This window comes from Besnoitia besnoiti, chromosome IV (assembly GCF_002563875.1).
Source record: "Besnoitia besnoiti strain Bb-Ger1 chromosome IV, whole genome shotgun sequence".
NCBI lineage: Eukaryota > Apicomplexa > Conoidasida > Eucoccidiorida > Sarcocystidae > Besnoitia > Besnoitia besnoiti.
Genome location: NC_042359.1, coordinates 4,031,901 through 4,059,840, shown reverse-complemented (window position 1 = coordinate 4,059,840; position 27,940 = coordinate 4,031,901). Strand labels below are relative to the sequence as shown.

The following is a 27,940-nucleotide window of genomic DNA, read 5'->3' as shown; positions in this document are numbered from 1 at the left end:
ACGAGTAGGTAGGTAGAGACACACAGGATTCGATGCGATGCACGAGATACGTCCATAGTCGAGCGGGCTCGCTTCCCTGCCTCTGTCACGATACACGTGTCTTGCTACCTTCACAAAAAGTATCCTTTTCCACGCGCGAGGCAGTCGATCCTGATCAAACGCAGAGACGTCCCTTCCAGCTGTACAGTGGCAGAAAAGTGCACTTCTGCTGCCAGCACTTTTCCCAGCTTCGTCGCTTTCTGTGTCGCTCATTTTTGATTTCCTGTTTCCACGCGGGTCGTGCAAGAGCAGCGCACCCTTACCAATCCCCGGGACACATGCACTATAACCTATGACAGACGTAGCTGTGCACGCTTTCGCTTCAGTGCTAGAAGATGATCTTCGATTGAAGAGGGGCAAGACGTGCAAAGCTGGGCGTATTGTAGACAATCGGTGTGTTTCCGAGATCAATCAGCTCCAGCTTTGGCATCTGAACCTTCAGAGAATGTCAAACAGAACAATCAGTCTCAAGCCACTGCCAAGCCGCGTGGGATAGGGTGACACCAACCGAGGTGCTTAGAGTGTGGAACACAGCAATGCTCTAAAACAAAGTGAAATCAATTATCGTACAACAATGACAGTACAACTTTCAGTGTGCAAGGCATCTTCAGTGATTCTGGACGAAGTTGCGATTTCGAGTCCAAGATTATACACGGAGAAGCACATCTAGAAATCGCGGCACAGGGAGATCCAGGTTTCGTGGCAGTGCGGTTGCCTTTTGCTATCACTGGCGTAGCGCTGAGGAGACGGCGGAGGCGTGCTGCTAGAGGCAGTATTTTCTGAATCAGCAACTGTAAACCGTTGTTGCGCTAGCTTCATTTCTGCCGAGTGCAGCCCCATGGACAAGCACGATGGAAATATTATGCTGCTTCTGTCTACCGCTATTGCCAACGCGAGATGTGAAGATTGTGTCGAAGAAGCTTTTTGGAACTCCATCTCACGAGTGGGAGGAGGTGCTCAGGGTCGGAGATAGGTGTCATGCGCAGTCTCAAAATCCTTAGATGATTGGCGCGTTCAACAAGTCGCTCAAGACTCCCGTTGAATGGATTGCGAGACAAGTCAAGGTCCTCTAAGCCGGGTGAGAAGGGAAAGTGCTTTAGCGTTGTGACCCTGTTGTCGCAGAGCTTGACAACCTGACGCGAAAACAGTCCAGAAGTTAAGCACGTGTCGGTATAGCCGCGAAGCCTCTGCTGCAATACCTGTATCTTCCAAACATACAACGTCCTTGCGGTACAGCCCCTCCAGCAACATAGTCAGTCTACGTATACTTCAAGGCAGCGCAAGAAATGGCAGACGTTTTGTTTCGGTCTATTTGCGCGCCGCATGTGGTGAACTCGCTGCGTTCATCCACGCCATGACTTCAGAGGTGTCTCCGCCATACTCAGATGTCTTCTACTCATGTGGGCTAACGTGAGCGCTGCAAGCGGATCTATGCAGTATATATACTCTTCGCAGTGCACCGAGATACCCTGCTCCCAACCTGCCTTGCAAGAATGGACACATGGTGCTAAGGTACAGTAGACGTCCGTTTTTGCACATCTGTGAGATGCTCCGCCTAATACAAGCTACAGACTGTGCAGACCGCCAGTTGACGCAGGGAGAGTCCTCGCTCGTGTGACCCCCTCACTCTGAGGTATCTGAAGCAGAGCAGGCCCTTGAAGTTTGTTATTTGGTTTCCGGTGAGATCCAGTTCTCGCAGGAATTGGAACCGTGGGATATTTTCGAATGACGTCAGACCGCAGTAGAGCATTTTTAGACAACGGAGATTGAAGAAGTCTGCAAAGAATTCTTGGTCCTCCTCGGTCAGGACGCCGAAGTTGTACCGAAAGGAGGCTTCTCTTCCGTTCAGCACGATCTGCTCAATTGACCCTGGAAGAAAGGAGCACACGGATGGAGCGTCGTCGCTATACTTCAACAGAATCTGCCCCCCGCGTCCAGTCTCAAGAGGAGGCGGCGCTCGGGTTTACTCTTTGCAAAAGGTGCTTCACGTGGTGCCGAGCGGCAGTTACTGATGGAAGCCAGCCCCGCCGCGATCCATTCGGCAAGACTTCTGAGTCATGCGGTGTTGAGTCTCGTGAGCGACTTGTTCGATGAGCAACTCCTGCTAAGTCTGGCTGGAACGCCTCTACCCTGCTTCTGCTACTCAACTCAGAAGCCACTACAGCCAGGGCGCACGCAGATATGAACCGAAACGCAGCAACGCAACCAAAACGGCTGTATGTCTGACGTTGGTCTCGGGGGGCTTCGGTTTGTGCGTTTCGTTAGATTTGTCTCGTTCTGCGTTCCAACTGTTATCGCCGTCCCACCACCTATCGCATTCCTTTGCCTGGTTCTATCTTTGAAGCAAGAGTACTTAGCTTTGGTCAACGGGGTCACGTAAACAGTAAAACGCCCTACGAACTGCACATACCTTCGAACCTTCGAGCGCCGAATCAGCCGGGTTCCTGCCCGGCGGGGAGCTCGATTATTACTGTGCAACTATCGTCACTTCGAAGCCTACCCATTTCGACGACGAACTCCTTATGGAACACAATGACATCTTCGTGCTTTGCTCGGGGGGTCGTTTCCCAGTCGGTGCTGTCCTGAAGGCAGGGGCGGTACTGCTCTTCCTTCATTTTGCGTATCTCGTCCAGGACTGCGCGTTTGAACGCAGTTGCCCCTTCATCTGCCTTCGTTCGAAGGTACTCTAGAGGCAAGCGCCGCGGAACCATTCGCGTCTTGGTTGCCCAGAAAAGTCGTCCATCAGGGAGTTGATTAGGGCCCGCGCGGTAGGCTTTCACTTCAAGTGGCGCCGACTGCGCTGTTGCCGTCGCGGCCTCGTAAGCGCTGGCAGATGGAACGTGCTGAGCAATAAGTTTTTCGCGGGAAGAGGAGCCGGGCTGCGGAATCGCCGACGAACTGAGCTGATTCGTCGCCGGCTCACCCGAAGCACTCGAAGGGCTGAGAGTCGCCATGCTCGGTAGGGAGGGACGGAAAAGAGCCAAAAAACATACGCCTTGAACCGAGTGCTGGGCACCGGGAGGTCCCACGCCGACACAACCCAGCCAGTTGAACGTTCAGCCAACCAGCTGAAGAGGGCAGCGGGCGGCTGAACGAGGCTCGGGGCACAGAACTGAGCGCGTGTGTAGGACAGGGAGGAGCTACCGCACACCGACGCCAAAAAAACTCACAAAAGCGAACCAGATGGGGAGTCACGTTGTCTCAGCACACTCACCAGGCATGTTATTGAGTGCTAAAGGTGTGCGAACGAAGAGAGCAACCCCCGCGTATACATTGAGTCAGGGTTAGAGCCCCGCCGTGCTCAAGCAGTGAAGACGCCGAATGCAGCCAGGGCCAGAAAAAACGCTGGTCATTGTGTTCCTACTCTCCCCGTCGGACTGAACAGTTCTCCGCTGCTGAATGTGAGCTTGTTTGTGTGGTACGCGACGCCGAGAAAAAATTTCGCAAACCGTCGCTCGCGGGGTGGCTAGCCGGCGCAGCGCCACAATCAGCACCGGTGGTCTACCAGGAAGCGTCCAGCGAGCGAGCCTCCGGGGAACGCGAGTCTTCCACATGAAACGGGAGTCGCGCTCTGAGGCTGCTGTAGGCAAGGACGAAGGTGGCTCACGGGTGCATCACACATTCCTCAAAATACGTCAGCGAAGAGATTTCGTGTTCTGGGGGCGTCGATTGTGACGTCGCTCTGCCGGGGTCTGGCACGTAGCTTCCCTTCTAGTGCCCTATCGGGTCAGATTAGCCAACCGACCACTCACGGTAATAAAGGTGGCTGTTGTTCCTAACAAATATCCGTAGAGCATATCTAAACGGTTGTCCTGCTCAAACGACCTGAGAAGCGACTCCCGAAACGCTGGTCGCTTTAGTTCTGCATAATCCACAACGAGAGGAGCGTTTGGGCGTCACTTGTCTGGTTTCACGCGATTCGCCGACCGTCGCACACTCATCGCTGAATCGATTTTCACAGGCCTCCAGATCGTACAACACCACGACTCTGGAGTTTGCAATTGCTGCTCGGCCTCGAGTATCACTGTTGAGTCGAAGAAGGGGCTACCGTCTAGTACCAGATGTAATTCGCAGCCGTTATCTACGCTGCGTGCTAATATTTCCCGCGGTTCGCGGAGGGGGTTTTTCATTTACTTCCACGATGCACGCGCTCGTTCTACGCAGCGCCGCGCTTAAAAAAGCAGCCGACCGCCGTTTGGCTTGGTTGCTGTCCTGATGACCTGCTGGCAAGCTGAACTCGAGTTTTCAGCGACAGGCGCGGCGAGCACGGTTGTGCACCAAGCTCGCTTGCCCTAGTTGTGTCACTGAATCTCACTTCCTCCACCGGTCAGTGTTGCATTGTATTGTCGGCGAGGTAGACGCCCGACGAATGCCAGAAAGACGGAAACCCCAAACCCGCAGAAGACAGAACTCACGGCGACCACGAAAGAAACAGTACAGGCCAAAACTACTTTTTGTCTGGCCTAGGCAAAATAGAGACAGAGACGGTCGCCCCTCAAAGCGATCGGAATACAACGAAACTCATCCTGCCCACGTGCAAACGTGATGTGTTTCGCCCCAGGAAGAAAAAGCTCTGAAGTTCTTGAGAAGAAAAGACAAGCCCCCCACGAAACCGCCCACATGAGGCGACGAAAGATTCCAAAGTGTGCGGCTGAACACTCAGCTGCCTTTTTGAACATTCTTCGAATTCGGGGATTCGCGCGGATCGAGGCGCTTCACTGCCACGGCCTCACACACGCATTTACAAATACGTGTCTAGCGGCAATACATGCATGCACGCGCACATGTCGCTCTGAAATAGATGGAGACCTCGGCCTTTTCAGCCCTCTGCCGTACACACCGCCTGGGACCCACGGCGTCGAGAGAGACACCGAGGCCCGCAGCGTACTGGCGAATCCATCTGCGAAGGCTTGAAAACGTGCGTTTGTTTGGTAGACGTCCACGCAAGCACAGAGCGATGCACTCACACCGCCGCTTCACGGGCCCTGCTTCGTGGCTCTGCAAGCGCAAAGAAGAGCCCCACGGACGCCCATTCTTCTCCTAGAGAACGTGACGAACACGGGGCGTCAGACTACGCTCATTCTCTAGGCAGATAGACGCACGAATCGGCACATGGAGTTCCGCCCGTTGGTCCCGAGTATGTGCATCCAGCAACACAGACACCGCGCACGAAGGAGACCAAAATCAGTTCGAACACCGCACGAAATCCTTCCCTTCTAAAGCATACAGTGGCTGAAGGCTTCTCCGGCTGGTTTAGTGTTCACATGTGGAGAAAACCGCGCTTCTTCGCTACTGGAGACAAGGTAAACTAAAGCAAATAATGCATGCTGTCCTCCTCCTGAACACTTCGTATCGCCCGCCTGGAGCCCTTTCCAGCCGCAGCTAGCCAAGTCGCCCGCCGTCGCGAGACACCACAACGGCCCTCCAGGCAAAGCGCCAGCGCCCGTATGCATATCTCCACGATGAACACATAGAGAGAGCTCGATCCGCGCGCATATTCGCATGTGTCGAGTAGGGGCGTTGGAGAGGCCGCGCAAGGCGCAACCTCGGAGTCTAGGACAGACTTCCTTGAACAGCCTGCTGCTGGTGGAAGAGGAAGGCGGCAGCAGCCTCGACGTTGCCGCCAGCCTGCGCGAGTGCGTCGACGGCGTCGGTGCGGAGGAAGCCGAGGTCAACTAACCTGCGAAAAAAGAAAAATGAAACGCAATGACTCAATAGAATGCAACAACTGCCAGACAGCCCCGCGAAGCCCTTCGTCAAGAAGCGACTGGGAACTCATCACGCCTTGCGTTGGTCATTTCCAACGCAGAGAAGACCGGTGACGGATGGCGCTGGGAAGCACGCGTCGTCGCGCCGAGAAAGGCGGCGACGAAACGAGAGACAAAAAAGAGGACCGAAGAATCCAGCACGCCATACGCTCCGAGCCAGATACGCAGAGACAGATGGGCTGCTGAAGCTAGGAGGCACGCTCGTCTCCGAGGCGACGAAAGCAAGAAAGCGAGAAAAACGACAGCTGAAAGAGCTAGCCACGAGACAGCGAACGGCGTAGATTGCAGTAGACACAGCGCTGAACGCGAGGAGAAACTTGAACGCCACCTCCCCTGTGGGCGTACAAGATGTTTCCGCGTCACGCTTCGCATCGACTCTTTTAAAAGCATCCGCATGGTCTCGTATGCCTGCCACACTTACTGTTGAACTTTCGCTTCGTCCTCCGGCGCCAGAGACGTCGTGCTGCTCTGACGAGCCGGGGCCTGCGAAGGCGCGGGCGCCGCAGCGTCTCCCTCCTTCCTCTCCTCGCCACTCTCTCCGGCGGTCGGCGACCCCAGATTCGTCGGCGTGTCTGCACGGCCGAACATGCCTTTGGTGATGTCTTTCTCGCTCAAGAAGGGGACTTCGTCATCTGCATCAGGAACCGAATACCGGACACAAAACGCACCACCCGATCCTCTCCCCGCGATGTTTTGTTTTCGTTCAACTTGATGATGCCAGCTCTGGAGCGCCCCGGAACCGCCCAGGGGACACGCTGCACTCGGTGAACAGACCCCAGCGATGCACCGCGGCAGCCTGCGTCTGTCTTTGAGACTGGGTGCGAGGCAGGCCTGCACTGTCTGTCTGAAGATGTTTTCGCCTTTTTCTCTGTGCGTTTTTTCCTACCGTCGATGCGCAGCACGTTCTTCTTGAGGTCGATGCAGCACTGGTAGCGCCTCAGGAGATCGAGGCCGAAGAGGAACTCGACTTTGTTGTCCTGAAGCACGGTGAAGCTCGAGGGGAAGAAACGCTGGCCAAGCTTAAGTGTGGCGAGGTGGATCTTCCCGACGATTTCAGTCTTGCCGACGCCCTGCGCGACGCCTCTGTAGCGGGTGTCCATGAGGCGCAGCAGACTGCACTTTTCTGCGCACGCATACGACATGAAGGTGCTCTGCGCGCCGCTGTCCACGAAGGCTTTGATGGGAACGCCGTTCACTTCGATGTCGATGAACAGCATGTACACCGAGCCAAACGCCTCGGGCAGATGCTCCTGCGCAAGCAAGTAATTATCCTCCACCTGCTTCTCGCGGATCTGCTCCATCATGAATTCTTGCACGGATGCAGAGAGCGGATCGCTCAGCGCGGAGTTCAGCTGCTGAAGCCGCGCCTCTTCCGCCTGAAAAACCGACGGAAAACAACCCCACAGGAGGGGTGTCCGACAACCGGATGCAAGATGCAGAGACAGCGGGGGGGCAGCTCACTGAAGAAGAAACGGCGCCTGCGGCCTGGCGACGACGCAGCAAAAATCGAGAGGGAAACGCGCTAAAAGGCGCGCGAGAGACGACGTGGAAGCACAGAGACAGACGATTTTCGCACGAGGAAGCGACCCACAACAACCCCGAGAGAGGCAGACTGAGGAAAGCTGGGCTGCCCTAGCTCGCCTTCGTCCTTCGGCCATCAACGGCCCTCGTGGCTCCTCCAAAAGGAGTGAGACTTTCTGTTCTTGCCTCGTCTCTCATCCGCTGCGATCGAGTTCCGACCCCGCATGCCTCACCTTTCGCCTTTCCTCCAGTTGCTTCTTCAGGTGCTCAACCAGTTTGTCGAATTTTTCCTTCCCGCCGAGGCCTTCCTTCGCCTCCTTCACGGCCTCGCGGAGGCACGCCCCCAGCGGCGGATTCTCCAGCGCGAGGACGCCAAGCGTCGCCTCCTGGGCGCTGCACACGTTGATCAGCGTCTGCGCCTGCTGGCGTAGGTACTCCTCGTCGGACATCGGCGGCCTGTCTCTGTCTCCTGTCTCTCCGGAGGACGGCGCGCCGGCCGCGGCCTGCGCCGGCTGCGCCTCTGTGCGGCGAGACACGGCGCGAGACGACGAAGTCGCGCCCGCAGCCTCTCGAGGCCGCGCGTTGGTCGTCGCCCGCCCGTCCTTCACCACGATGTCTGCAGCGCACGACAGCCAGAAGATCGCGGAGAGCGGATGCGAGGGCTCCCGCGCGCGACCAAATATACGGCGGAAGGCCCTACCACGAGCTACGGAGGCAACGCCGCAGAGGAACGGGCCGCGAGGCAACCAGGCGGTGCAGGTCGCAAACCGCAAAACAAAGCACACGAACGTGTGACGCTCGAGTAGACGAGAAACGAAAGGTCGGAAGGAAAAAAAGTTGAGGGTACACGAACTGACGTGAACGAATGCAGTAAGGTTACGCGCTCGCCCCTCTCCTCATCCTTCCCTCCGTCTCTTCACGTGCGTCCACTCAACACCATTCACTGAAATAGGGCTTAGAATGCGGGTACGCGCTCATCTTTGACGTCGCATATACGACTAAATCTGTGAATACAAACACGCAAATGTTCATTGACGTATAGAGATCTTTTAGCAGTTACAAGCGGCCTAACCCTACTCGAAAAATCGAACAAGGATTGAAGATTCGCCGCTCTTCCGCCTGCGCCGGCCCGGTCTCTTCGGCTGCTCGGCGCGGAGACAGGAGGCACGACCGCGCCCGTGGAGCCCGAGCCGGCGGCGACCGAGCCGGCGGCGACCGGGCCGGCGGCGACCGGGCCGGCGCCGGTGGACGCCGCAGAGCTGGACGCCCGCCGGAGAACGAGCAGCATGCTGCCGTCGGGAATGCCTGCGGCCGCGACGGTTGCAGCAGAAGCGCTGCGACAACAGGGGACAGAAAAAAGTGAACTGCGTCACCTGGCTGCATCCAAACATGGAACACATGTAAATACATATACACAAATATATGCGTGTATGTAGACACGCTTAATGTCTGCCGGATCGATGGCGCGTCGTCTTGACCGATTGCTGAAAGACGAATCATGCTCTGGTTGGGGTAAAGGTGTGGAGGTTCGAATCGGAGAAGCGCATAAATCCAGGCATTTAACATCCACACGAAACTGTCTTTATGTGCGCAAATGCACATGCTCCTCACCTGACTGGCTTCATGTCGAGAAGCAGACGCTGCTCGCTGACCGGAATCTGCGACTCCGCCTCAATCAGCGCCCGCAAATCCTCCAAAGACGTGCTGTTGCTGACTTCCAGCGAAAACACGACTCCAGTCTCTACAAATAAGGCAGCAGAGCAGGCCACACATTTCCTCCTTCTATGCAGTGCGCCCACTGCAGTGCTGCAGACGGCAGCAAACCTGCACATATATGTATGTCTGCTGCCGGACAAAGAAGTAGACTGCAGCACCCCTAGCAGGACCGGAGGCATCAGAGACACATGCAGGTACAGAAACTGACATAGATACGGGCTAAGCAAGCAGGCACATCTCCTACCATGCCATGAGGCGAACAGGCGGAAACAGAGGGGTGGCGCAGAACGAAAAAACAAATGCAGAGGCGACAAAAGAACTGAATGCTTCGCCCAAGCCAACCAACGCGACACAATGCACGCCTCGATCGGTTGGCTCGCTGCGGAGGAGGAAGGATGACAGAGAAGCGAGAAGGCAGCGAAGCATGTGCGAAGAAGAAAATGAGTCGTCAAGGATGAGGAGAGCTCGGCTCACCGTCTACTGCGATGGAAATCTGCATCTTGGATGAGCGTGGGAGATAAACGACGTGGGCAAGCGAAAACGTGAAGACAACCGCCGTCAAAGCACTCACGTAAACTGCGAGAAAGAGGAGGGCGGTGCGGCAGAGGCGGAGAGACGGAAGACCACTTCGAGAAAAACGTCGCGGACCGATGAAGAGCGCACAGAGGCCCGAAAAAACGAAAATAGACTCAAGGAAGAGGGTGAGCAGTCCCGGCAAGGAGCTATGAGGCAGAAAAAAGCAGCGGAAGTACTGGAGGGAGAGCTGAGGAGAAGACGAGCGGGCGAAATGCGCCAGACAGAGAGGAGGCGGAACGGTGATTGAGCAAATGGGCTCACACAGAGGAAGACGAAGGCCTGGAGTCAGTCAAGGAGAGTCGGGAGGCAGGAAGATGAAGAGAAGTTAGCGCTTCAAATGCGAAAGAAGAAACCGCACATTGAGGAGGAGGACGCGCGACGCCGACCGTCAACAAGACCTAGTTGACCCCGCGGTCAGACGAGGCAGACTCTGGAAGCGAAAAACCGAGCCTCCGCTCGATTTGTCGGAGTCCAAAACTCGCACGCACAAAAGACCGTCCGTCTGCGACTGTCTCTGCGTGTTTTCCTGTGCAGCTGAACCTGCGCACAGCAGTCAAGACACAAGCTAGAGGCGCGGCGTGGCAGCGTCGCACTTCTTTTCTCAGGCTCGCGACCCGCTGGAAGAATAGCTGCGACCGTCGCCAGTCTCTTATTCGGCGTGCTCGGTACAGAACAGGAGAGGAAAGAAGATATTTCTTGCCTGCTAACCCGCGAAACGCTCCGAAAAAGACGCCTTGCTGATTTATTCTCCGCCGCACGGTCCGCAGCGATTCGCTATGGGCAGTCCGTGAGAGGACAGACTGGCGAGCACTCGCTGTGAACGCGGTAGGCGGGCCTTTCTTACCTCGCTCCTTCGCAGCTCTCGTCTCCTTAATGTTTCACATCAACTTCGGCAGAGGCGGCCTCTGTCTGTCCGCCGTTTCGCGGCGAACAATCAACGCAGTCTGGACCGCTCTCGAATGACGCACCAGCGTCGCCGTCTGAGTCTCAAGGACCCGTCTCTGGAGAGTGCCTTGCAAAAGCCCTGCACTCAGACCCCCCCCCCCCCCCCCCCCCCCCCCAGTTTCTCTTAGCCACGTCCCGTTTATCCGGCTGGGTCGCTAATGTGTATCCGCCTGCCGCCAGTGACCTTCAGCCTTCACGGCGGTCGCGAGTCTGACAAGGAACATGTGATGGCAGGCTGCATTATCTCTCTCCTTCTGTGCCTGCTTTTCGATGCAAAGAGAAGATTCACCATTCTTGAGACCTTCTCGTGCCTCGCACAGTTTGCTCGCGGATGTGTGTCTCTGTCACTGCAGCCTCACGATATGAGTAACTACATCGATGCGAAATGCATCTCCTAAATGCTTACGTATACGCGTACACATAGGTGCGTAATGAGAGACCCGCCCGGCGGACGCTGTCAGCCACCGCAAATCGGGCTTGTTAAGGCAGGAAGAGGAGCTAGCTGCGGGAACAATGTATAACTGAGAGACACTTACATCATGGTATTAACAAACACATTTGGCGCCGGGACGACAGGCATGTCAGAGTGCTGCTCGCGACGTCGCGGAAAGCCCATGTATGAGCTGCTGCCCTTCAGCACTGCCTCACTCCCTTCGAATTTCCAAGACCCTCCAGCGACAGCGTGATACTCTAAAACGCCCCCGCCATGCATGTAGCGCTGCCCTGTCTGAGGTGACTCGAGCGACAGCTCCCCGAGTTGTGCCTCGAGTGTGCACTTCACTAAACTTTGCCCCGATTATACATCCTCTGCCGTACGGTGTATGAACTCCCCCTACTACCTATTGATCACCAGCGCGCCGAATACTAGCGGTTGGGTACGAATCGGATATATGCTCTTTGATTTGGCCCGAGCGCTCCAACTGAGGAGATTCGCTAAGACTGCGAGTTACAGTCGAACTAGCTTGTCTCTTCAAGGCTTTGCCCTGAATCCAAAAGAAGGGACTTTGTGAACGACCTTGTATGTAACTCTGCATACATCGGATTGCGGGCATCCACCCGCAGGGGATGCCTGTTTGCATGTTTGCAGAAAGCAGTTCGTTTCACGCGTGCACCACCCACGTGAGATGCGCCTTCTGGTTGCTGTTCCATCTAGGGCGTCTCCGCCACACCCCTCAACGAATCCAACCGGCGTTCAACACAACTACCTCGCAAAACACGCCCTTTCGAGAATGCAGAGGTCTCTTTTGTGGCCACTCGCGCATGTGTCTATCCATGAGTGCACACACGGTTGCATCAATAGAGAGTTCGTTTGTATTCATGCCTGAAACGCATATATCGATCCCGGTTCGGGTAATTTGCAAGTCGGTCTGAAAATCCCTCAAAGTACTCAGACAATAGCTGGGGAGGCGGGAGTCTCGAACACAGCTCCTATACTCCTTCTGACATGGACGAGCGAGGTCACACTAACTGTGTGTGGCGCTTCGAACTCCTCCAACTGTGAAGTTTACCAGAAAGAGCCCGACGCGAAGAAAACCGTCGCCCTCGATTATCAGGAATGCACAAAATGCAGAAAGAACCTGTAGGGCTATAAGGAAACTCGGTGAGCAGTCGCCAGCACGGACCTCTGGGGCTCTATATCTCGTCTTCGCCGCATGCGCGGGGTTGAGTGCATGCGCGCCAACGAATCGCTCCTTCCGTTTCTTTCCTTTCCCTCTGGTTTCTCCGCCTTTCTTCTCTTCTTGTATTTTGTCTGTTTTTGCTGGCTTTAGACTCGTTTTCTGCGGCTCATGACGGACAAAGGGGTAGACGTGCCTGCGTGAGGCGCTACGCCGTCTTTTCGGGCGAGGGCCTCGCTTTTCTACGTTTCTTCGCGACATCGCTGCTTCATCCTGTCCGCCATCGGCCTCCGTCGTCTCGTTCCTTTTCTCTCTTGCTTCTGCTGCTGTCCAGACACGGAACCGGGCTGGGTCTATCGCCAGCTTTACCTGCGCCCTTGGCTGCCTGACTCTCCAGCGCGGGCGTTTGCGCGGAATGAGAACAGCCGCGAAGAGAGGACTCGCCGTCACGCCAGGATGGAGCCTGAACCCCGAGCGCCTCGAGGCGTCGCTCTTCTTCCGCGGGACGTGTGCTATGGTTGCTCGGTGAGTTCTTTCTTCGCTTCACCTTCACTCGACGGCGTCTCCGCGCTTCCGCCTTCGTCCTTCCCCAGTCCGGGAGTTGAGAGAGCGGACCAGAAGGCGAAACGACGCAGAAGAGAAGGGCACTCGCATGGCCACGTGCTGGAAGCCTGCATGGAAGACCGGGGAGGTCTGCATTGCTGGAGGGAAGAGCAACCCGCGGGCGCCTGGCCGAAGAGCCCAGGTGTCTCCGCGGCCCGCGCCCCCCCCCGCCTGCACTTTTCGCACCCACGCGAAAACACGGCTCCTCGCGCCTGGCGCCAGCGCGACGAAGCCGAGCACTGTCTCGAGATGGAGGCTGAAGTCGACGCCCCGCACACGCACGCTTCGGTGCTAGCCGCTGCGTCGTCCGCCCGCCGCGGATCTGGCCTGTGCCTGCGTTTGGAGCCCAACGCGCCCGAGCCGGACGGGGGCGAGCCTGTGGGTGCCGACGGCCCACCGCCCTGCAGTGGGGGCGAGGGCCCGACGTCTCTGCAGGAGGAGGCCGCGCGGGCACTGCTGCAGTGCAGCGAAGCCATGGCTGGAAATTTTCGGGCTTTCCACGTTTGGCTTTCGCTGTTTCTGGAGGCGGAGCGCCAGGGACTGTCCGACCGCGGTCGAGGGGCGCGGCAGAGACGGGGTCAGTGCCCCGGCGAGCGGCAGCACGAGCGCCTTCTCAGTGGCAAGAGTCTGGTGGCGGACGACCCAGAAGGGCTGGCGCGCCTGCAGGCGACGTGGCCCCCGGAGGAAGAGAGGCGAGGCAGAAGACGAAGGCCGCGCCACAAGGGTGGCGACGTGTACGCAGAGAGCGAGACGAGAGGCGTCAGCGAGAGAGAGAGAGTCCTCATCGGCTACGCCCTCCGGCACAGAGACGCTCTAGCCGCCACGTGGAACTACGTAAGCTTGGGGAGGGCGAGAGTCAGGGGCGCATGGGTTTGACTCCGGAAGGGGAGCGACGAACGGAGGCCGAAACAGACGACGACGCAAGAAGGAGGGGAGGCGAAGGCCTGTCTCGCGAGTCTGGCGCGGACGCCCGGGAGGCAACGCGACGCACGAGCATGATGTGCGCAGAAGACGAAGCTCGAGACTCTGGGGCAGCGGCCAGTCACGTAGCCGAGTCCTCCGCAGTTGCGCGCAGGACCCGCGTGACTGGGACTAGTTCGCGTGCGTGCTTGTCTGTTCCATTTGGCGTCAGACGACCGTCCGCCTCTGCGCCTGCGAGATCGAGTGCCCTCGCTTTACAAAAGTGCAGTTTACGCAAGTGTGGAGGCGTTGGGAGGTGGAGTAGATGCAGTGATTGAGCGTCTGCTTTTCGACTCCAGACTACTCACCAGTCCAGACGACTCGCCAGTCATGCGTTTGTGTCCGCTGCGGTGTCTCTGCCCTCGCGCAGTTCTCTGAACTCCTCGCGCGACGCTCGTCCCTGCCTCTTCGCCGCGACGCACCGCCTTCTTCGACCACGCCCGCAGCCGGGACAGGCCCCACAGACGGAGCACTGGAGACGGCCTCTGCAGGCGAGAGTGGAGGGCGCTGCGCGGCACAGCGAGGCGAAGACACAGCGCCGCGCGGAGAAGAAGGAGGCGAAGAGCAACTGGTCGCGTGGATGGACAGTCTGGGGCTCGCTCTCAAAGCGTGGGACATTGCGTTGGTTCTCTTCGTCCTGCCTGCGAGACGTCGGCGTCTCAAGTAAGAACCACGAGGAGAGGAGGAGCGGAGAGAGCGGCCGGCGGTAGTCGGCGAGGCCGGGGCGCGGCAGCGGAGAAGGGAATAGATTGGCGATGGAGGGTGGAGTGCACGAGTTAAAGAGCCAGCGAGAAACGGAGAGCAGCAAAACACAGGCCGGCAGGGAAACCGAGAGACCACGCTAGAGCGTACCGGAGGGGAACGCAGCAGCCTCGCACCGAAGGTGTGACGGCACGCTATGAGCACGGGCCAAAAGAGGCAGGGCGAGCGCTAGAATCAAAGAGAAAAGGTAAAACGGAAGAAATTAGGGTGTGCTGACCGCTATCGCTGAAAAGTGGGGGACGCATGGAGTCAGGCTACCCCCTTTATGAAAGGCTGTTGGGGAGAATAAACTTGGAAATATCCATGATTTTTGCCGTTTTTTCAACGTCGCTCTGCCGTCCTGCTGCCTGCTTTGTCGAACAGCCTCATGGAGTGGCAGCGTCTCTGGGTGTCGCGGCCTCTGCCGTCGGCCCCTGCGTCTCTGGCGCCAGTCCAAGGGCACGAGGAGCTCTGGAATGCGTTCTTGAGGTTTGCGGTCGATGAGAAAGACGGCGCATGGACTCAGGAAGACGGCCTCAAGGTCCAGTGGACGCTGAACAAACTTCTCTGCAGGTGAGCCTGGGCGCTCTCTCGCGCCTCTCTTTCTGCTTCACAGAACACATCTGTCTGCAGCGTGTCCCGCGGCTCTCTTCTATCAGAGCCGTTCTGGCCTGGCCGCAGGCGAGACACAATTAGCCGCCGCGCTTCTCCACGTATTTGTGCGTCCATCAACCTGGTCATAGCGACACGTATTTACCGTGTGAGCCCGTTCCACGGCTTTGCTGTCAGCAGTTGAAGCACCGGCCGACACTACATATTCACGCGTATATATATATATATATATATATATATATATATATATATATATATATATATATATATATACGCATGTGTATCTGTCTGTGGATGCGGAGGCTCGGCTGGAGTGTGGGCTCGTGGGGACGATAGGAGACGCGAAATCTACAAGGATGAGACTCCAACCCGAGAGACAATCCCATGGCTTGAGGAGTGAGAAACGCATTTGCAGCAGGAGAAGCCTGTAGTTTGCTTTATCCCTCTGTGTGTTTCACTCCGGTCAGGTTCCTCTGTCGGGCTGAGTTCGGCTCGTGGCTCGCTGCCACCGACCGCCTTGGGCTCCAACAAGCCGCTTGGTTTCGCCCCGTTGTCACCGCAGTCGAAGCCCTTATGCGGGCGGCCGCAGCGGCCTCGCGGGGCGACGACGCGGGGACTGGCGGCACGTTGTTGACATCGGTCGCGGCCGCCGAGCCCCAGGACGGCAGCTTCTTGGCTGAGGAGAATTTCGAAGAGGCGATTGCAGCTGTGCGCGCCGAGGCCGCGAGGTACGGATTTCCAGAGAAAGGCCAAGGTGCTTTCGTTTTGGCTCCACCATTCACGTGGCTGCGTCAGGAAGTTAACTGGCGGACTCAAAAGAGACCAGGACCGTGTGAGCGGGGGTGTGCCGCTGCCGGTCGTCCTGCCGTGCTTTCTGCATCTGGGAACCCTTAATAAACGTCGCCCTGGTGTGCATTTGATATGCTGGTCTCTTTCTTGCTATTCTAGGATCCGTATGAATCTTTGTGTCTACTCCTTTGCATCGGCCTCGGGCTGCCTTCGCCTCCGTATCCATCTCATACGATTCACCTGCCCCTCGGTCGTTGCTCGCTGCAAGAAGTACGCATGCGTGTCCATCGCCATGAGAGTGAGGCAAGTGCGGGGAAAGCGGCGGACGCAGGCGCGCGTTGCGACTGCGTTGCGTCTTTTTCTGCAGGGTCGTCTTTCGCTTCACCGAAGCGCGTGCGGTGTCGTCGGCCCCCGGTTCGCCGTCGTCCGCCTCGCCCTCCACCTTTTGCCTGGATCCGGCGAAGCGACGCGCCTGGGGCCTGCTGTCTCTCTCTCTCGCGCTGATGGTGGGGAACGTCTCTGCGGCGAGCGCGTGCGTCTTTGACGTCTCTGAGTCGTTTCTGGTCCCTGCCCACGCGGAGGTCTTTCCCTTTTCGCTCGAGACTCCCGCGCGAGCTCCGCCGCCGTCGGCCCCCGCTCCCCCCTCGCCCCTGGCCTCCGTTCCCGCCTCATGGCCCTGCGGGCTCCTTCAGGAGAGCTTCGCGGCGACGGCCTACTGGTCGCTGTTCCCGCTGGTGTCTCTGCAGTCGCAGTTTCTCTTCTTCCTGCGGGCGAACGCCTCGACACTCCTCGCGCCTCCGCAGGAGGGAGTCCAGAAGGACCGAGAGACAGGTCGGGGGCCGGGCGACGCGGAAGCCGGAGCGGAGGGCGACCTCGACCTCCGCGCCTTCGAAGTGGACGCTGCCGACCGGCTCGTACTCGCCTTCTGGCTCTCGAGAGGCGCCGCGGGAGACGCTTCGCACAACGGAGCCTTGCAGGTGAGGCGCGCCGCGTAGTTTTGGGAGGCGTCGGGCTCAAAAATCCCTCTCTCTCTCTCTCGTGAGCGTGCTATGCCAGTGGGGCCGTTTCTGTTTCAAACGATGGCCTCCACTCTGCCTTTGCGTGCAGGCCAGTAGTGCTGCAGTTCGAGCTTGTCCCTTTTCCATGTGTTGCCCGTGGTCAGGTCGGCTCTGCGCCGCGTCTGACCCTGCCCTTCGCTTGCGTGCGGAGCAGGGGCGGGGGTGGGTTACTTTGGTTACTTTTGTTTTGCTTAGTGGTCTGACTGTTTGTCGGAATTATTCGCCCTGTTCAGCTCCTGCACCTGCTCGTGGAGGACCGCGCTTTCGCCGCGTCGTTCCCGCCCTTCTTCTTTCCGCACATCGTGGATCTCCTCTTCTTCGCCGACGCCTTCGCCCCGCTATCGCCCGCCTTAGCTGCTGTAAGCAAAGAGGAAAGGACGCGGAAGAGTGGCTCCGAGTTCGAGGCGAAACCGCGCCGCTGTGGTCGCGCAGGGCGGCGGCAGCGACTCTGGTTGAGAGCAAAAAAGAAAAAAGACCAGGGAACATTCATAGCTAGACGTAGCGAGCGAGAAGCCGGACGGTGTGAGCAGTCGAAAACGCGTGAGAACCAAAGCGAAGGGCGGCAAACAAACCTCTAAGGGGGAATGAGAGGGCGATGCTGTGCCGAATCCGATCCCGGAGTCCGCTCCGCCGAGAAGGCGCGATGAAAATCACCTTTGAGATACTCGGCCGCGTGCCGCGCAGCCGCCGGCACCGCTTTCTCGTGCTTCACGCATGGCGATCGGTATCCCATTTCGGTCTTCTTTGGACGTTGAGCGCGAAAAAACTATCTAGCGGATTCTACCCCCGCGCGCTGGCCTCGGTGAAAAGTGAGCAGACTCGCAACCGGCGGCAATTTGACAACGCTGTGACGTTAAGGAGCGAAGGAGAATACTACACGGCTTGTTTAATTGATGCTGGAATTCCTTTTCTGTCTGGCGGTCAGGAAGCGCGGTCGGAAGTGGTGCTGGAGTACGGGGCGTCACTTTTGAGGAGTTCGCAGATCGCCTCCTCGATGCCCTACCTGCAGGAGGCCGCCAGGCTTCCTGCGCTGATTCCCGCCATCCTCGACCTCCTCAAGGCAAGAAAAAAACAAAGAAAACATGCACATGGGAGAAGGGAGGGACGGCCGCGGCCCGGCCGTGAGCTCCGTTCGCTGTCCCTCGGTTGTCTCGTGCCGGGTTTCAAACGTCTCTTCGCTTCCTCTTCGCCGCACGCCATACAGAGCCTGTGCTTTGTGACGCCATTCGCTTCTGCCTTGTGAAGTCCTTCGCTTCCGCCTGTGCTGCGCGGCGTCTCCCTGCTCTCCTCGCGCGTGAAGATGACGCATTCTAAGTTGCTTGTCTCCAGAGGCCCGCCTGTCGGCTTCGTGTTTTGTCGGGGGTGCGGTGCTTCTCCCGCTGGAGCGTCTGCGATAAATGCCGTCTTGCGGTTGTCTCAGTGGCGTTTGTGCAAGGGCCTCAGGTTAGAGAGTGCGCACCTGCCTTCGCTTCGTCTGTTTTCATCGCGCTCGCTTTATCCCTGTTGGTTTTTTCAGAACTTCCTTGCCTCGAGAGTCCGCGCGTACGCCGGGTTCGAAGCCCTCGCGGATATGCTGCTGCGTCACCTAAACTTTGCATCTCCGCCATCCGCGGGAGAGGATCTCGACGGCGAACCAGAAAGACACGAAAGGGACAACAGAGGGCCGTTGAGTCTTGAACGCGGCGCCAGGGCGTTGCCGCTCGACCCGTGTGTGATTCTCCTCAGGGATTTCGCCGAGGTACGCAGAGTCGGTGAAATACCTTCCTTAGGCAGACGAGTAACGAATTATTTAAAATATCTGTAATACTATTACTTTGGCGTTTCCACCTTTATTGCAATAAATCGTTGTGCTTTATGTTGAATTTTTCGACGAGAACTAACTCTATCTGGCAATCGAAATATCCTCTTAAATATTCGTTTTTCCTTAGTACCCTAGACCCCAAACGCTGCGAACCGCGCGCTCGCGTGTCCTGGAGCCTATGAGGTCGCAGCGGCTTTCCAATCAATTCATCGATGAGTTGTATATTTCCGAAGTTGTTTGCTTCTTTTCTCGCCGAAGGTGCTTGTTCAAGTAAACCCAAGAGCAACTGAGTCCCTCGTCTGTGCGCCGTTTCTCTCAGACGTGCTCGCGAGCGTGCTTCGAAGAGGCGCGGCGGGCTGTTTCGGGTCTGGCGGCGTCCTCGGCGTCTCTCTCGTCGCTCTTTTCTTTTTCCTCCGTCTGTCTCGCCCGTCTTGAGGAGACTCCGAAGGAGCGAGAAGAGCGCGCGCGCGTGCTGGCGCTGCTGAGAGATGGCGTGGCCTTCTCGCTGTTCCACCCCGCGCGAAAACCAAGTTCCGCGCGCGGCGACTGTCTTCCGGCCGTGCGTGGCGAGCACGTGGAGGGCGGCATGGAGGCAGGGGATGAAGCAGAAAGCGAAGAAGACCGCCGGGAGCTTCAGCGGAAAGTGCAGGCCCTCGAGAGCCTTTTGAGACGGTAGGCTTTCAGTTCACTTCCAGGGGGTTCGTCTGGGGTCAGCGTGCCGGGGTCTGGCGTGCGCAATTCACGTAGACAGGCAGTTCTGCGTTCGCGCGACGCATCCGCGCTTTGCAGTTTCTTTTCTCTCCGTGGCGTGCCTTTTTCTGTCGCGCATGCATGAGTCGCCTGTTTTTCTTCTTCGCGCGTCTCTCAGGTTCTGTCACCTCGGTCCGGTGCACAGCGCGTGCGTGCTGGCTGCTTTGACTGCGCCGGCGTCCGCTGCCGGCGCAGATCTTTCTCACTTTCCCTCGTTTGCAGCCTCTTCCGTTCTGGAGACTTGTCTCACGCGTGTGGCCGACCGCAGCTCGCGGCCGGCTTCCGGAAGGTCCTCTTCGGCGGCTTCGCGCGGGTATTCGTCGAGTTTCTCCAACCGTCCTCACGGGCTACTGCCTGCGGGCCTTCCAGCGGCCGCGGCCTCGGCGTTCGCGGGTTCTCTGCGGGAGACACAGAGCCCCGAGAGGCGGAGGCTGCAGCGCTCCACAGCGGGGGGGGGACGGTGGAGACAGATCTGCGCAGAGTCTCCGTCGGACGTGCCGGAAAGCGGCGAGGACCTCCGGCTCCTGAACGCATGCGATGCGGCGCCCACGCAGCCAGGCGCCGAGGCGCCTGCGCCGCCATTTGTCGTTTTCTTGACGCTTTACGCGAAGCGCAAGCCGATTCTCGACGTGAGTCGCTTTCACATTGTCGGGCGATGAAGCCGCGAACAAGAGCCGCGCAAACTGGCTCACAGCGGCCGGCGCGCGGGACGCGAAGGCCGATGAAGAAGATTCTCGGCAAACGGAGAGATACAGGCTTCCGTCCAGGCGGCCTGACGCATAACTGCAGAGCGCTATAATGAGGACAACCGGTTACGCACACTACGCGTATATATCGGTATATTTATATGTGTATATATATCTATATATGTACATATATGCATTCATATTCATATATATGTGATGGTCGGTGCTGATAGAGATATACAGGCGGCGGCCCATGGAAGCCTTCAAGGGTCAGAGTCGTGAGACAGTAAGGCGCGAAACGGTCTAACCTCTTCAAGGCTCGACTATCGGTGGCATTTCGTTGCGCGTCTTTCGCTTCAATCCTGTTCTTTACAGTTCTTCGTCAACAAGTGGGAATCCCGCGAGTCCGCTTGGCTCAGCGAGGTACGCGCGGAAGCACCAGCGTGAGGCGAGTCGTTGGAAGGCAAAGTGGCTTCTCTTTGGCTGCTTAGGATCCAAAAAAACAGAATAGTAGACCGTATCTGTGCGTGGCAATGAACCGTGAGGGCTCAGCCTTGCCTCGCGCATTCAGTCGTGGAAGAAATGGCGCAGTGGCAGTTTCGTAGGGCTTGTCTCTTGGGAGGATCTCCGCCGGTTCTCAAAGGCGAGTGTGTCTTCTATTGCGGCACACCTAAATCGAGAGGTGTTCGTTTTCTCGAGTCGTTTTAAGACCTCCGTTACTGTTTGATATTTTTCTTTCGCTCTCTTGTTTTCTCTGTTGGAGTCCGGTTTCGCTTTCTCCGTGCGTGTTGTCTTCATTCAGAGCCTCTGTGTATTGGCCGCACACGTAGAAGATGGTGTAACGCAAACACGAACCTCCACACACGTCATTGCTGTGCCATTTCTTCTCAGGCGTCCTCCCTCGCCTGTCTGTCGGAGTTCTTGGTCCCCGGCTTCGCGTCTCTCGTCGCCTTCGTCGGGTCCGCGCAAGTGTCCCCGACTGTCCCTGCCTTCTTTGTGGGGTGTCTCCTTTCCGACACCTTGCGGCTCCTGAACCTGTGCAACGGCTCAGACGCGCTGAACGTGGCCTTCAGGAGGGGCAGCCTGAGTCTTCTCTCGACGTCCTGGCGCAGGTGCTTAGATGCACTGTCTCTGCAGACTCCCTCAAAAGAGTTCCCCAGAGGTAGGACTGAGATCTATGCATTGCACTCCAGCACCTGCCGGCGGAAAAAAAGAGCCAAGGGACTAGCCACATGAGCGGGTTTCCGTTCGTCTGCGTGTGCTGAACAAGCGAGTGAAGTGGATTTTTCGTGCTGTTTTGCGCCTCGTATCTAGCGGCACGGCTTTCGCTCCACGGCCTGTGGGTTCGGGGGCGGGGCTCTCGACGAATTCTGCACACGTTTAGGGCGTAGGGTTTAGGCCTTTGAAGCCGGGGCGGTTTACTGCGCCCACGGCAGCTTATGTCTGCCTCGCTCGCGCCGACTGTCCTCTGTTTCCAGCGATCGACTGGCGCTGCCCGGAGCTTCAGAAACGGATGGTCGGCGCCCTTGTTCTCGCGGAGGCCCGGTGTGCGGCGTAACGGCCCCGCCGCCCGAAAACAGTTTCTCCGCTCCCCCAGAGAGAAAGTGACTCACAAGGAGACACTGGCGATGTGCAGCGTGCACACTGCGCATGCACCAAGGCACGCCGTGGCGGAGACGAAAAAAGGAGCCGCGCACTCAAGCAGGGCCGTGGATGCCGTGCTCATTTCTCGCTGAGACAGGTACCGCGGTGTCTCCCTGTCTTCGTGGGGCTTCTCGTTTAAACTCCACCACTGCAAGCGGAGGAAGGGGAGGCCTGCTCGGTGTCGTCGTCGTCTCTTGCGAAGCGCTTGACGGAGGTGCCCGTTCCTGTTTGTGACCGCTTCACTACTCCTACTATCGCCCGTCTCTCTATATACTCTCAGGCATCTCTGCAGACCTCTTGCTGATCAACTCACCGACATAACGCTGGCTTGTCGCCGCGCTCACACACGCAAAGGAAACAGTCGTGGCGTTCAGACAGTCCGAAACAAAGTCGCTGATGGTGAACTAGTGGCGGAGCAATGTTTGTGTTGATTATGCTGACTTCAGTCCCGTTAACTACAGTTCTTTTCAAACTGAGAAGTCAAGTAGGGAAAACTGTCCTTGCATATAGTTAGCGCACTGCGTACTTGGGATCATACTTGGGATCAGACCAGAAGGGTTCACTAACAGAGCTAGAAAAGAGGAGTCCAGCGAAACGAAGGCTCTCCGGTACCGGCCGCCTTTCGTGTGCCTTCGAGGCAAAGGCTTCGCTGCAGGCGCGCCACTCCCTCGTGCGAGGCAGGCGCTTCAGAGTTCCCTCTGTTTTTCTGCTCTGCGCTATTTCCTCTACCAAGTGTTGAGCTGCGCTGGGCTTCCTGAAGCTCGCTCTGCCTAAAACGATCCGCTTCACTCGCGTTGGAAAGCGACGCGTTGGCACATCGCGTGCGGTGTTAAAGTTGTCCTATTCAAAAGAGAAGACTGGCTCTTGCTGCAGTCGCTGATTGACGCGATGAAATAGGCGGAACGCCGCACTGGAGCCACAGAGGAAGCGCCTTTTCAGATTTGAAAATCGACCTCGCGATGCAGGCCGCCCGCGAGGGGCTCATGCTCAGACGGAATAAGAGATTACGGTCGCCGGGAGATGGAGAGTCGGCTTTACGACAAGGGAGACAGCTGAAACGCGAGCGGAAACAAGGTTCGCGGAGACAAAGACGCGAGTAATACAGTCTAGATAAATTCGTCTTCGTCGTCCACGACTTCGTCGTAATCCTGGAAGTCCACCTTGTAGCGCAGAATGCCTCCCAACCCACCAAAGCCGCGCTCAAACTGCGCGCCCTCCTGGGACCTGTAAAACAAAAAAATTAAAAAAAAAAAACCGAAATGACGCGAAAGGAGGCATGTCGCCTAGCACACGCAGAAACCCCGGGAAGGAAACAGGAAGGCAGAAGATATTTTTGCACAAGTTTTTCAAGACATGTCCTACTTGGCTTCCTACGCGTTTCTCAGAACAGACTAGTAATCGTTGAGGTTGCTCCTACGAAGAAACGAACCCGCGAGAGTCTGCCCTCAAAAATGGGAGCGAAAAGACACTGCACCGCTAAAAAGAGAACGCAAAAACGCTCACCTGTTGGTGACGAAGTCAAGCGTCGTTCCAAAACTCTTGTAGTTGTTGACAAGCCACTCAGAGAGCGACATCTTCTCAGCGACTTCCAACTCAACGCCGTCTTCTTTAAAGAGCTGGTCGTTGCGCGTCTGGTCCGGCGACACGTGAACGACCTTCTCTGCATTCGTCAGCGGGTTCTTCAGGGTCAGCCTTCCCACATCACACATTTACACACATACTCATATGCATACATACCTACATACATGTGTACATTATATATATATATATATATATATATATATATATATATATATATGCATACATACATATACACGTGCCTAAATATGTACATATATATATATACTCCGGTAGAACCTGGCATACACGCGCGTCGCCCTTGCACTGGCACACCATCAACAATGAAACGCACGATCACGTCGCGCCAAAATAGATACAGGCTCGCAAAAAAATTGTAACCTCGCTCGAGAGAAAAAGCCGACCCCGTGCTTCGCGACAGATTTACGCACAAAATCGAAACGTCCGCCGCACGTGGTCACCTCAGAAAACTAGCGAAACCTGCGTCTCGCTCGGCGCTTACCTCTGGATCTCCAAGCCTTCGTAGACGATGAGGAGCTCGACAGCGCCCATCTCGAGGGCCTGGAGTGTCTCTTGCACGCCGAAGACGTATTTGCCGGTATCCTGCGCGACTTCATCAAAGAAGCGTCCGATGAGCTTCTTCTCCTGAATGAACTTGACATTCGTGAGCCTGCGAAAGCCAAGGCAAGCCCCGCAGACAGAGTCAGGCGCCGGCGCGCGATGGGGGAAGGCCCCTTCAGAGCGAATCCACCGAGATGAACACGCACTGCGCGTGAGAGCGCTTCAAAGCCGCATTTCTATGCGTATGTGAGTGTGAGAGACAAGGCGCCTCTCAACGCCAAACAGACCTCTAAAGAGCGCAAGGACGGGCGCGCAGTTTCCATTTAGGCTGCTCCCTGCCAACTCAGAGAAGGAAGAGTGAAGTGGAGGGGTCGCTTACGCCTCGGCGGAGAGTTCGATGGCTTGGTTGAAGCCGTTGTCACCTCCGTACGAGACGTCCACGATCTTCACGACCTTGGCGTGGAGACGCGGGTCGAACATGCCGCTGGTCGCGAGGTCATTCTTGAAGTCTGCGCTACCCGCCAGAATCAAACCCGAGACGTTGACCTGAGCACGCATCACACACGCAGACGCGGCGAATGTGGAAGAAACGAGTCGCGCATCCTTCAGAAACAATATCCACCTTGCGCACATATGCACACGCACATACATATATACATATATATATGTATGCATACACAGGGACGCATTTAGCAGCCACGCTTGCATCACATCAAGTGGGCCTCTGCTATTGCCCAAGATATATATATATACGCGCCTCTGTACAGATATAAAAATATATATATAGGCTCGTATATATGTGCATATATGTACATTGGTATAGACAGGCCCATCCGTGATGCCTCATTCTTGCCCCGCTTTTCGCCCCTCGACTGCGGGCTGCAGAGCAAGCCACGAGTCGGCCGTCGAGCGTCTCGCTCTCTGCGTCATCGCCTACCTTGTCCTGCGTGATGAACATTTGCACAGCAGTCTCTGCGACTTTTCGCACGTAGTTGTGACGTTTTTCGAGACGCAGACGCGCGAAACGCATCGCAGACTGTCCACCTCTTCCGTGTTTCTTCGGCAAGTCAACTGTGAAGCGGTGAAGAATCTCCTTTGTGCTGCCCTGGAGAGTCGCGAAAAGCGCGCCGTTACCGTCGAGGACGATGAACCCGAACTTGGCGTCAGACTCAAGGAGCTCAGAGAGAGCCTAATGACAAAAGACAAAGCGCGAAAAACCGCGCGCATGGAAAAGAGAGCGAAGCAACCCAAAACAGGAAACAGAAACACATCACGCGAACGTAAAAACGCGCCATGGAGCTCCAAGCGAGCGGAAAAGAACGAAACGTCCTGACTGGTGGAGTCGAAAAAAACATCACTGAATATGCATGCGTCACACAGACTAAAACAAAACGGGAACGAATTTCACTGAAGAAAAGGAGACAGCAGATTGCAAATCTACTTCGTGGTCACGCCAATTTACGTGCAAATATTTATGTACATATATATGGATTATATATGGTAGATAGCACTTGGTGAGGAGTCATGTAGGTCGCAGGCATGTGCGCATGCAGGCATTTCGCTGGTTTTTCCTTTCTTACCTCGACGTGGAATTTGTTGTCGCAGAGGTAAAGGGAAGTGTTGACGGCTTTGAAAGGCTCGAAGTCGATGGAAACTTTCTTTTCTTTGCCGTCGTCCGTGACAATAGTCCCGCAGTACACGACCAGGCCATTGGGCGGCGTCTTGTTGTACAGCTTCAGTCCTAAAAAAAGAATATAACACGCATCTCTTTGCAAGGCGCCAGCCGGACGGGAAACAGCGGCGCCCAGCCTGCCGACACCGCATGCATGCCTCTCAGACTCTTTCAAAAAGGGAGAGAGCCGTGGCGATTCGAATACACACACGGGACAGACACAAGCGAAGAAAAGTGAGAGCGCAAACAAAACGAGCAGATGCAGACGAGGACAGCGAAGACGGACAGAAAGACGGAAATCTGTATTTTGAGACGTAGAGAGGGGCAAATTCGTGTAACGGCGGAGACGCGGAATCGCGCAGGCGATACAAGTCTGAGAAAGGCCACATTGAGAACGAAGAGAAAACGCTTACTCTGCTGAGTCGAAGTGATGGCGGACAAGACAGAGAGACGATTGACGCGTGACTTGATGTTGGAGGCCGTGCCGAATTCATCGGCAAGCATTTTATTGATTCGTGTGATTTCATCCTTCGGCTTGATGATCAAACTAATCATCGACGTGCCGTTGCTGGAGGACAAACGAACACAACCGGACGCTCTGCGGGATGAAGAAAAACACGAGAAACGAAAAAAATCGGGAAAAAACCGAGACAAAACACACGAGCTCTTCCTACTCTTTACGTCGAATGCACTCTATTCAGGGAGTGAAGACCAAGACGCGACGGTAGAACAGAGAAGGGCGACGTGGTGTAGGAAAGCTCTCTGGCCTCGAGCTATGTTTGCAAATGAGAGACGCGTAGGATGTTGCTGAAATTCAAGCTCATTTGAGTACATCTGCGAGCGTGCGGTACAAACGAGGTGAATGAACCCCGAAAAAGCAAATCTCTGGGAATACAGCCGCTTCGAAAAGGGGAGCCTGGAAGCGCCTCAGCCTCCTCTCCGCATCCATGGATAGAGCAGCCGGCGCAGGAGCACCAAATTTAACATACGTAAAAATATAAAAAGCCGCCTTGGCCTGTGTCTGTTCTCCCCGCGACGGTCGCCCCAGTGCACCACAGGAGCGCCGGAATCAAGAGAAAAAAATATTGTAAAAATGTGAAATCGAACTAGAAATGACGGTGTACGCTGTTAAAGAGGCGACAGCTACACGATGCCGCGAAGCGGCCTCTACATCAGGCGCCATCGGCCTAAGGAAGGAATGCGAAGATGAATCTGGTTGATGTTCCGCTCACTCCCGCTTATGCAGGCCATCGCAGAACTTGAGTCCAGCAAAGCGCGACCCGCCCGCGGCAGGGATGACTCTTTTTGAAGACGAAACAGCAGTCCACACGCCGTTGCGCGCGCGCTTCGTGAAAAACCCGGAAGCACGGAGGAAGATGAGGCGACAAGCGGAGGTGAACAGCGGACGAAACAGGAAAAAGATGAGAGACCTACCCTCGGGCGCTCTCCAGGTTCTTGATGAGGCGCTTGATCTTCCACTGCTCAATGCTCGTATCGACGTCCCCGTCGCTCGCCATCGTGAAGGAGGACGCTGGAAAGAAAACGCGAGAAGAAGGGAGGAAAGGCGAGTCGCCAGACAGACGAGGGCTTTCTATAAAGGGACCGCTAGCAAGGTCTGAGAGATCGCCGCCAGGAGACGGACAATCTTGAGAGCGACGAAAGAAGAGACAGGAAGCGAGCGACCCTTTGCACAACGCGCACGGAAGACGAAGCTGTAGGTGAAAAACTCCCACGGCAACAAGGCGGAGGACTTGGAACGCCAGGAGGCGACAGAAATGTGAGATGCACGAACCAAAGAGCAGAGAATGGAAGAACGAAGGAGAAGACGTGGCGGGCGAGTAGAAGGCCTGAAAGGGAATAGAGGAGAGACTGCTGGTGACCGGCCAAGGGAGGCGCGCGGGTGCCGTTGGCTGAGTGATTAAACGCTCTAGAAACGGATAGTCAGATTGAAAAAACGCGCAGGGAATGGCATCCTCTACTGAACGAGAGTCCAGCGCCTAACCGCGCACACGCATGTGTACGTTGGAGCTGTATTGGCGCAGATACACACAGAAAAACTTAGCTGCAGAAGCCTCGCAAACGAAAACGCGGGGAAGCGAAAGAGGCAGACGTTGGTGACGTAGGGTTCAGCGAAAAGAGGAGCGAGGAAGAAAGAAATCGGTGGCGGATTCCCTCGACAGCAGCGAGCCTGGCGCATACCAAAAAAACGGCAGGCAAGAAGTCTGGCTGCTTCAGAAAAACGGATGAACCAGCACAGAAGACGGCCAGAGCCAGAAACAGTCGAGGTCACTGCTGGCGGCAAGG

The 27,940-nt window shown here is 56.5% G+C and overlaps 4 protein-coding genes across 4 annotated transcripts; 1 reads left to right on the top strand and 3 right to left on the bottom strand.

The window, feature by feature from the left end:
- Positions 1-367: 367 nt before the first annotated feature.
- BESB_056780 (leucine rich repeat-containing protein) lies at positions 368-2,993 on the bottom strand (the record flags this gene model as incomplete). Its single annotated transcript, XM_029364113.1, has 4 exons — positions 368-469; positions 981-1,172; positions 1,667-1,908; positions 2,540-2,993. 4 exons carry the CDS (start codon positions 2,991-2,993, stop codon positions 368-370), a joined length of 990 nt encoding a protein of 329 aa, XP_029220036.1.
- Positions 2,994-5,592: 2,599 nt separating this feature from the next.
- On the bottom strand, positions 5,593-9,543 carry BESB_056770 (ubiquitin family protein; the record flags this gene model as incomplete). The annotated part of the gene is made up of 7 exons (XM_029364112.1): positions 5,593-5,719; positions 6,229-6,439; positions 6,694-7,183; positions 7,562-7,944; positions 8,406-8,662; positions 8,940-9,069; positions 9,519-9,543. 7 exons carry the CDS (start codon positions 9,541-9,543, stop codon positions 5,593-5,595), a joined length of 1,623 nt encoding a protein of 540 aa, XP_029220035.1.
- A 3,094-nt stretch (positions 9,544-12,637) lies between these two features.
- On the top strand, positions 12,638-21,739 carry BESB_056760 (uncharacterized protein; the record flags this gene model as incomplete). The annotated part of the gene is made up of 13 exons (XM_029364111.1): positions 12,638-13,618; positions 14,115-14,407; positions 14,870-15,058; positions 15,565-15,825; positions 16,254-16,863; positions 17,178-17,303; positions 17,870-18,004; positions 18,461-18,682; positions 19,065-19,417; positions 19,614-20,124; positions 20,557-20,604; positions 21,073-21,343; positions 21,660-21,739. 13 exons carry the CDS (start codon positions 12,638-12,640, stop codon positions 21,737-21,739), a joined length of 4,080 nt encoding a protein of 1,359 aa, XP_029220034.1.
- Positions 21,740-22,931: 1,192 nt separating this feature from the next.
- Positions 22,932-27,153, bottom strand: BESB_056750 (putative eukaryotic peptide chain release factor; the record flags this gene model as incomplete). Its single annotated transcript, XM_029364110.1, has 8 exons — positions 22,932-23,049; positions 23,329-23,517; positions 23,906-24,073; positions 24,344-24,510; positions 24,902-25,153; positions 25,545-25,705; positions 26,050-26,204; positions 27,071-27,153. The coding sequence occupies 8 exons, from the start codon at positions 27,151-27,153 to the stop codon at positions 22,932-22,934; spliced, it is 1,293 nt and encodes a 430-aa protein (XP_029220033.1).
- Positions 27,154-27,940: the final 787 nt, after the last annotated feature.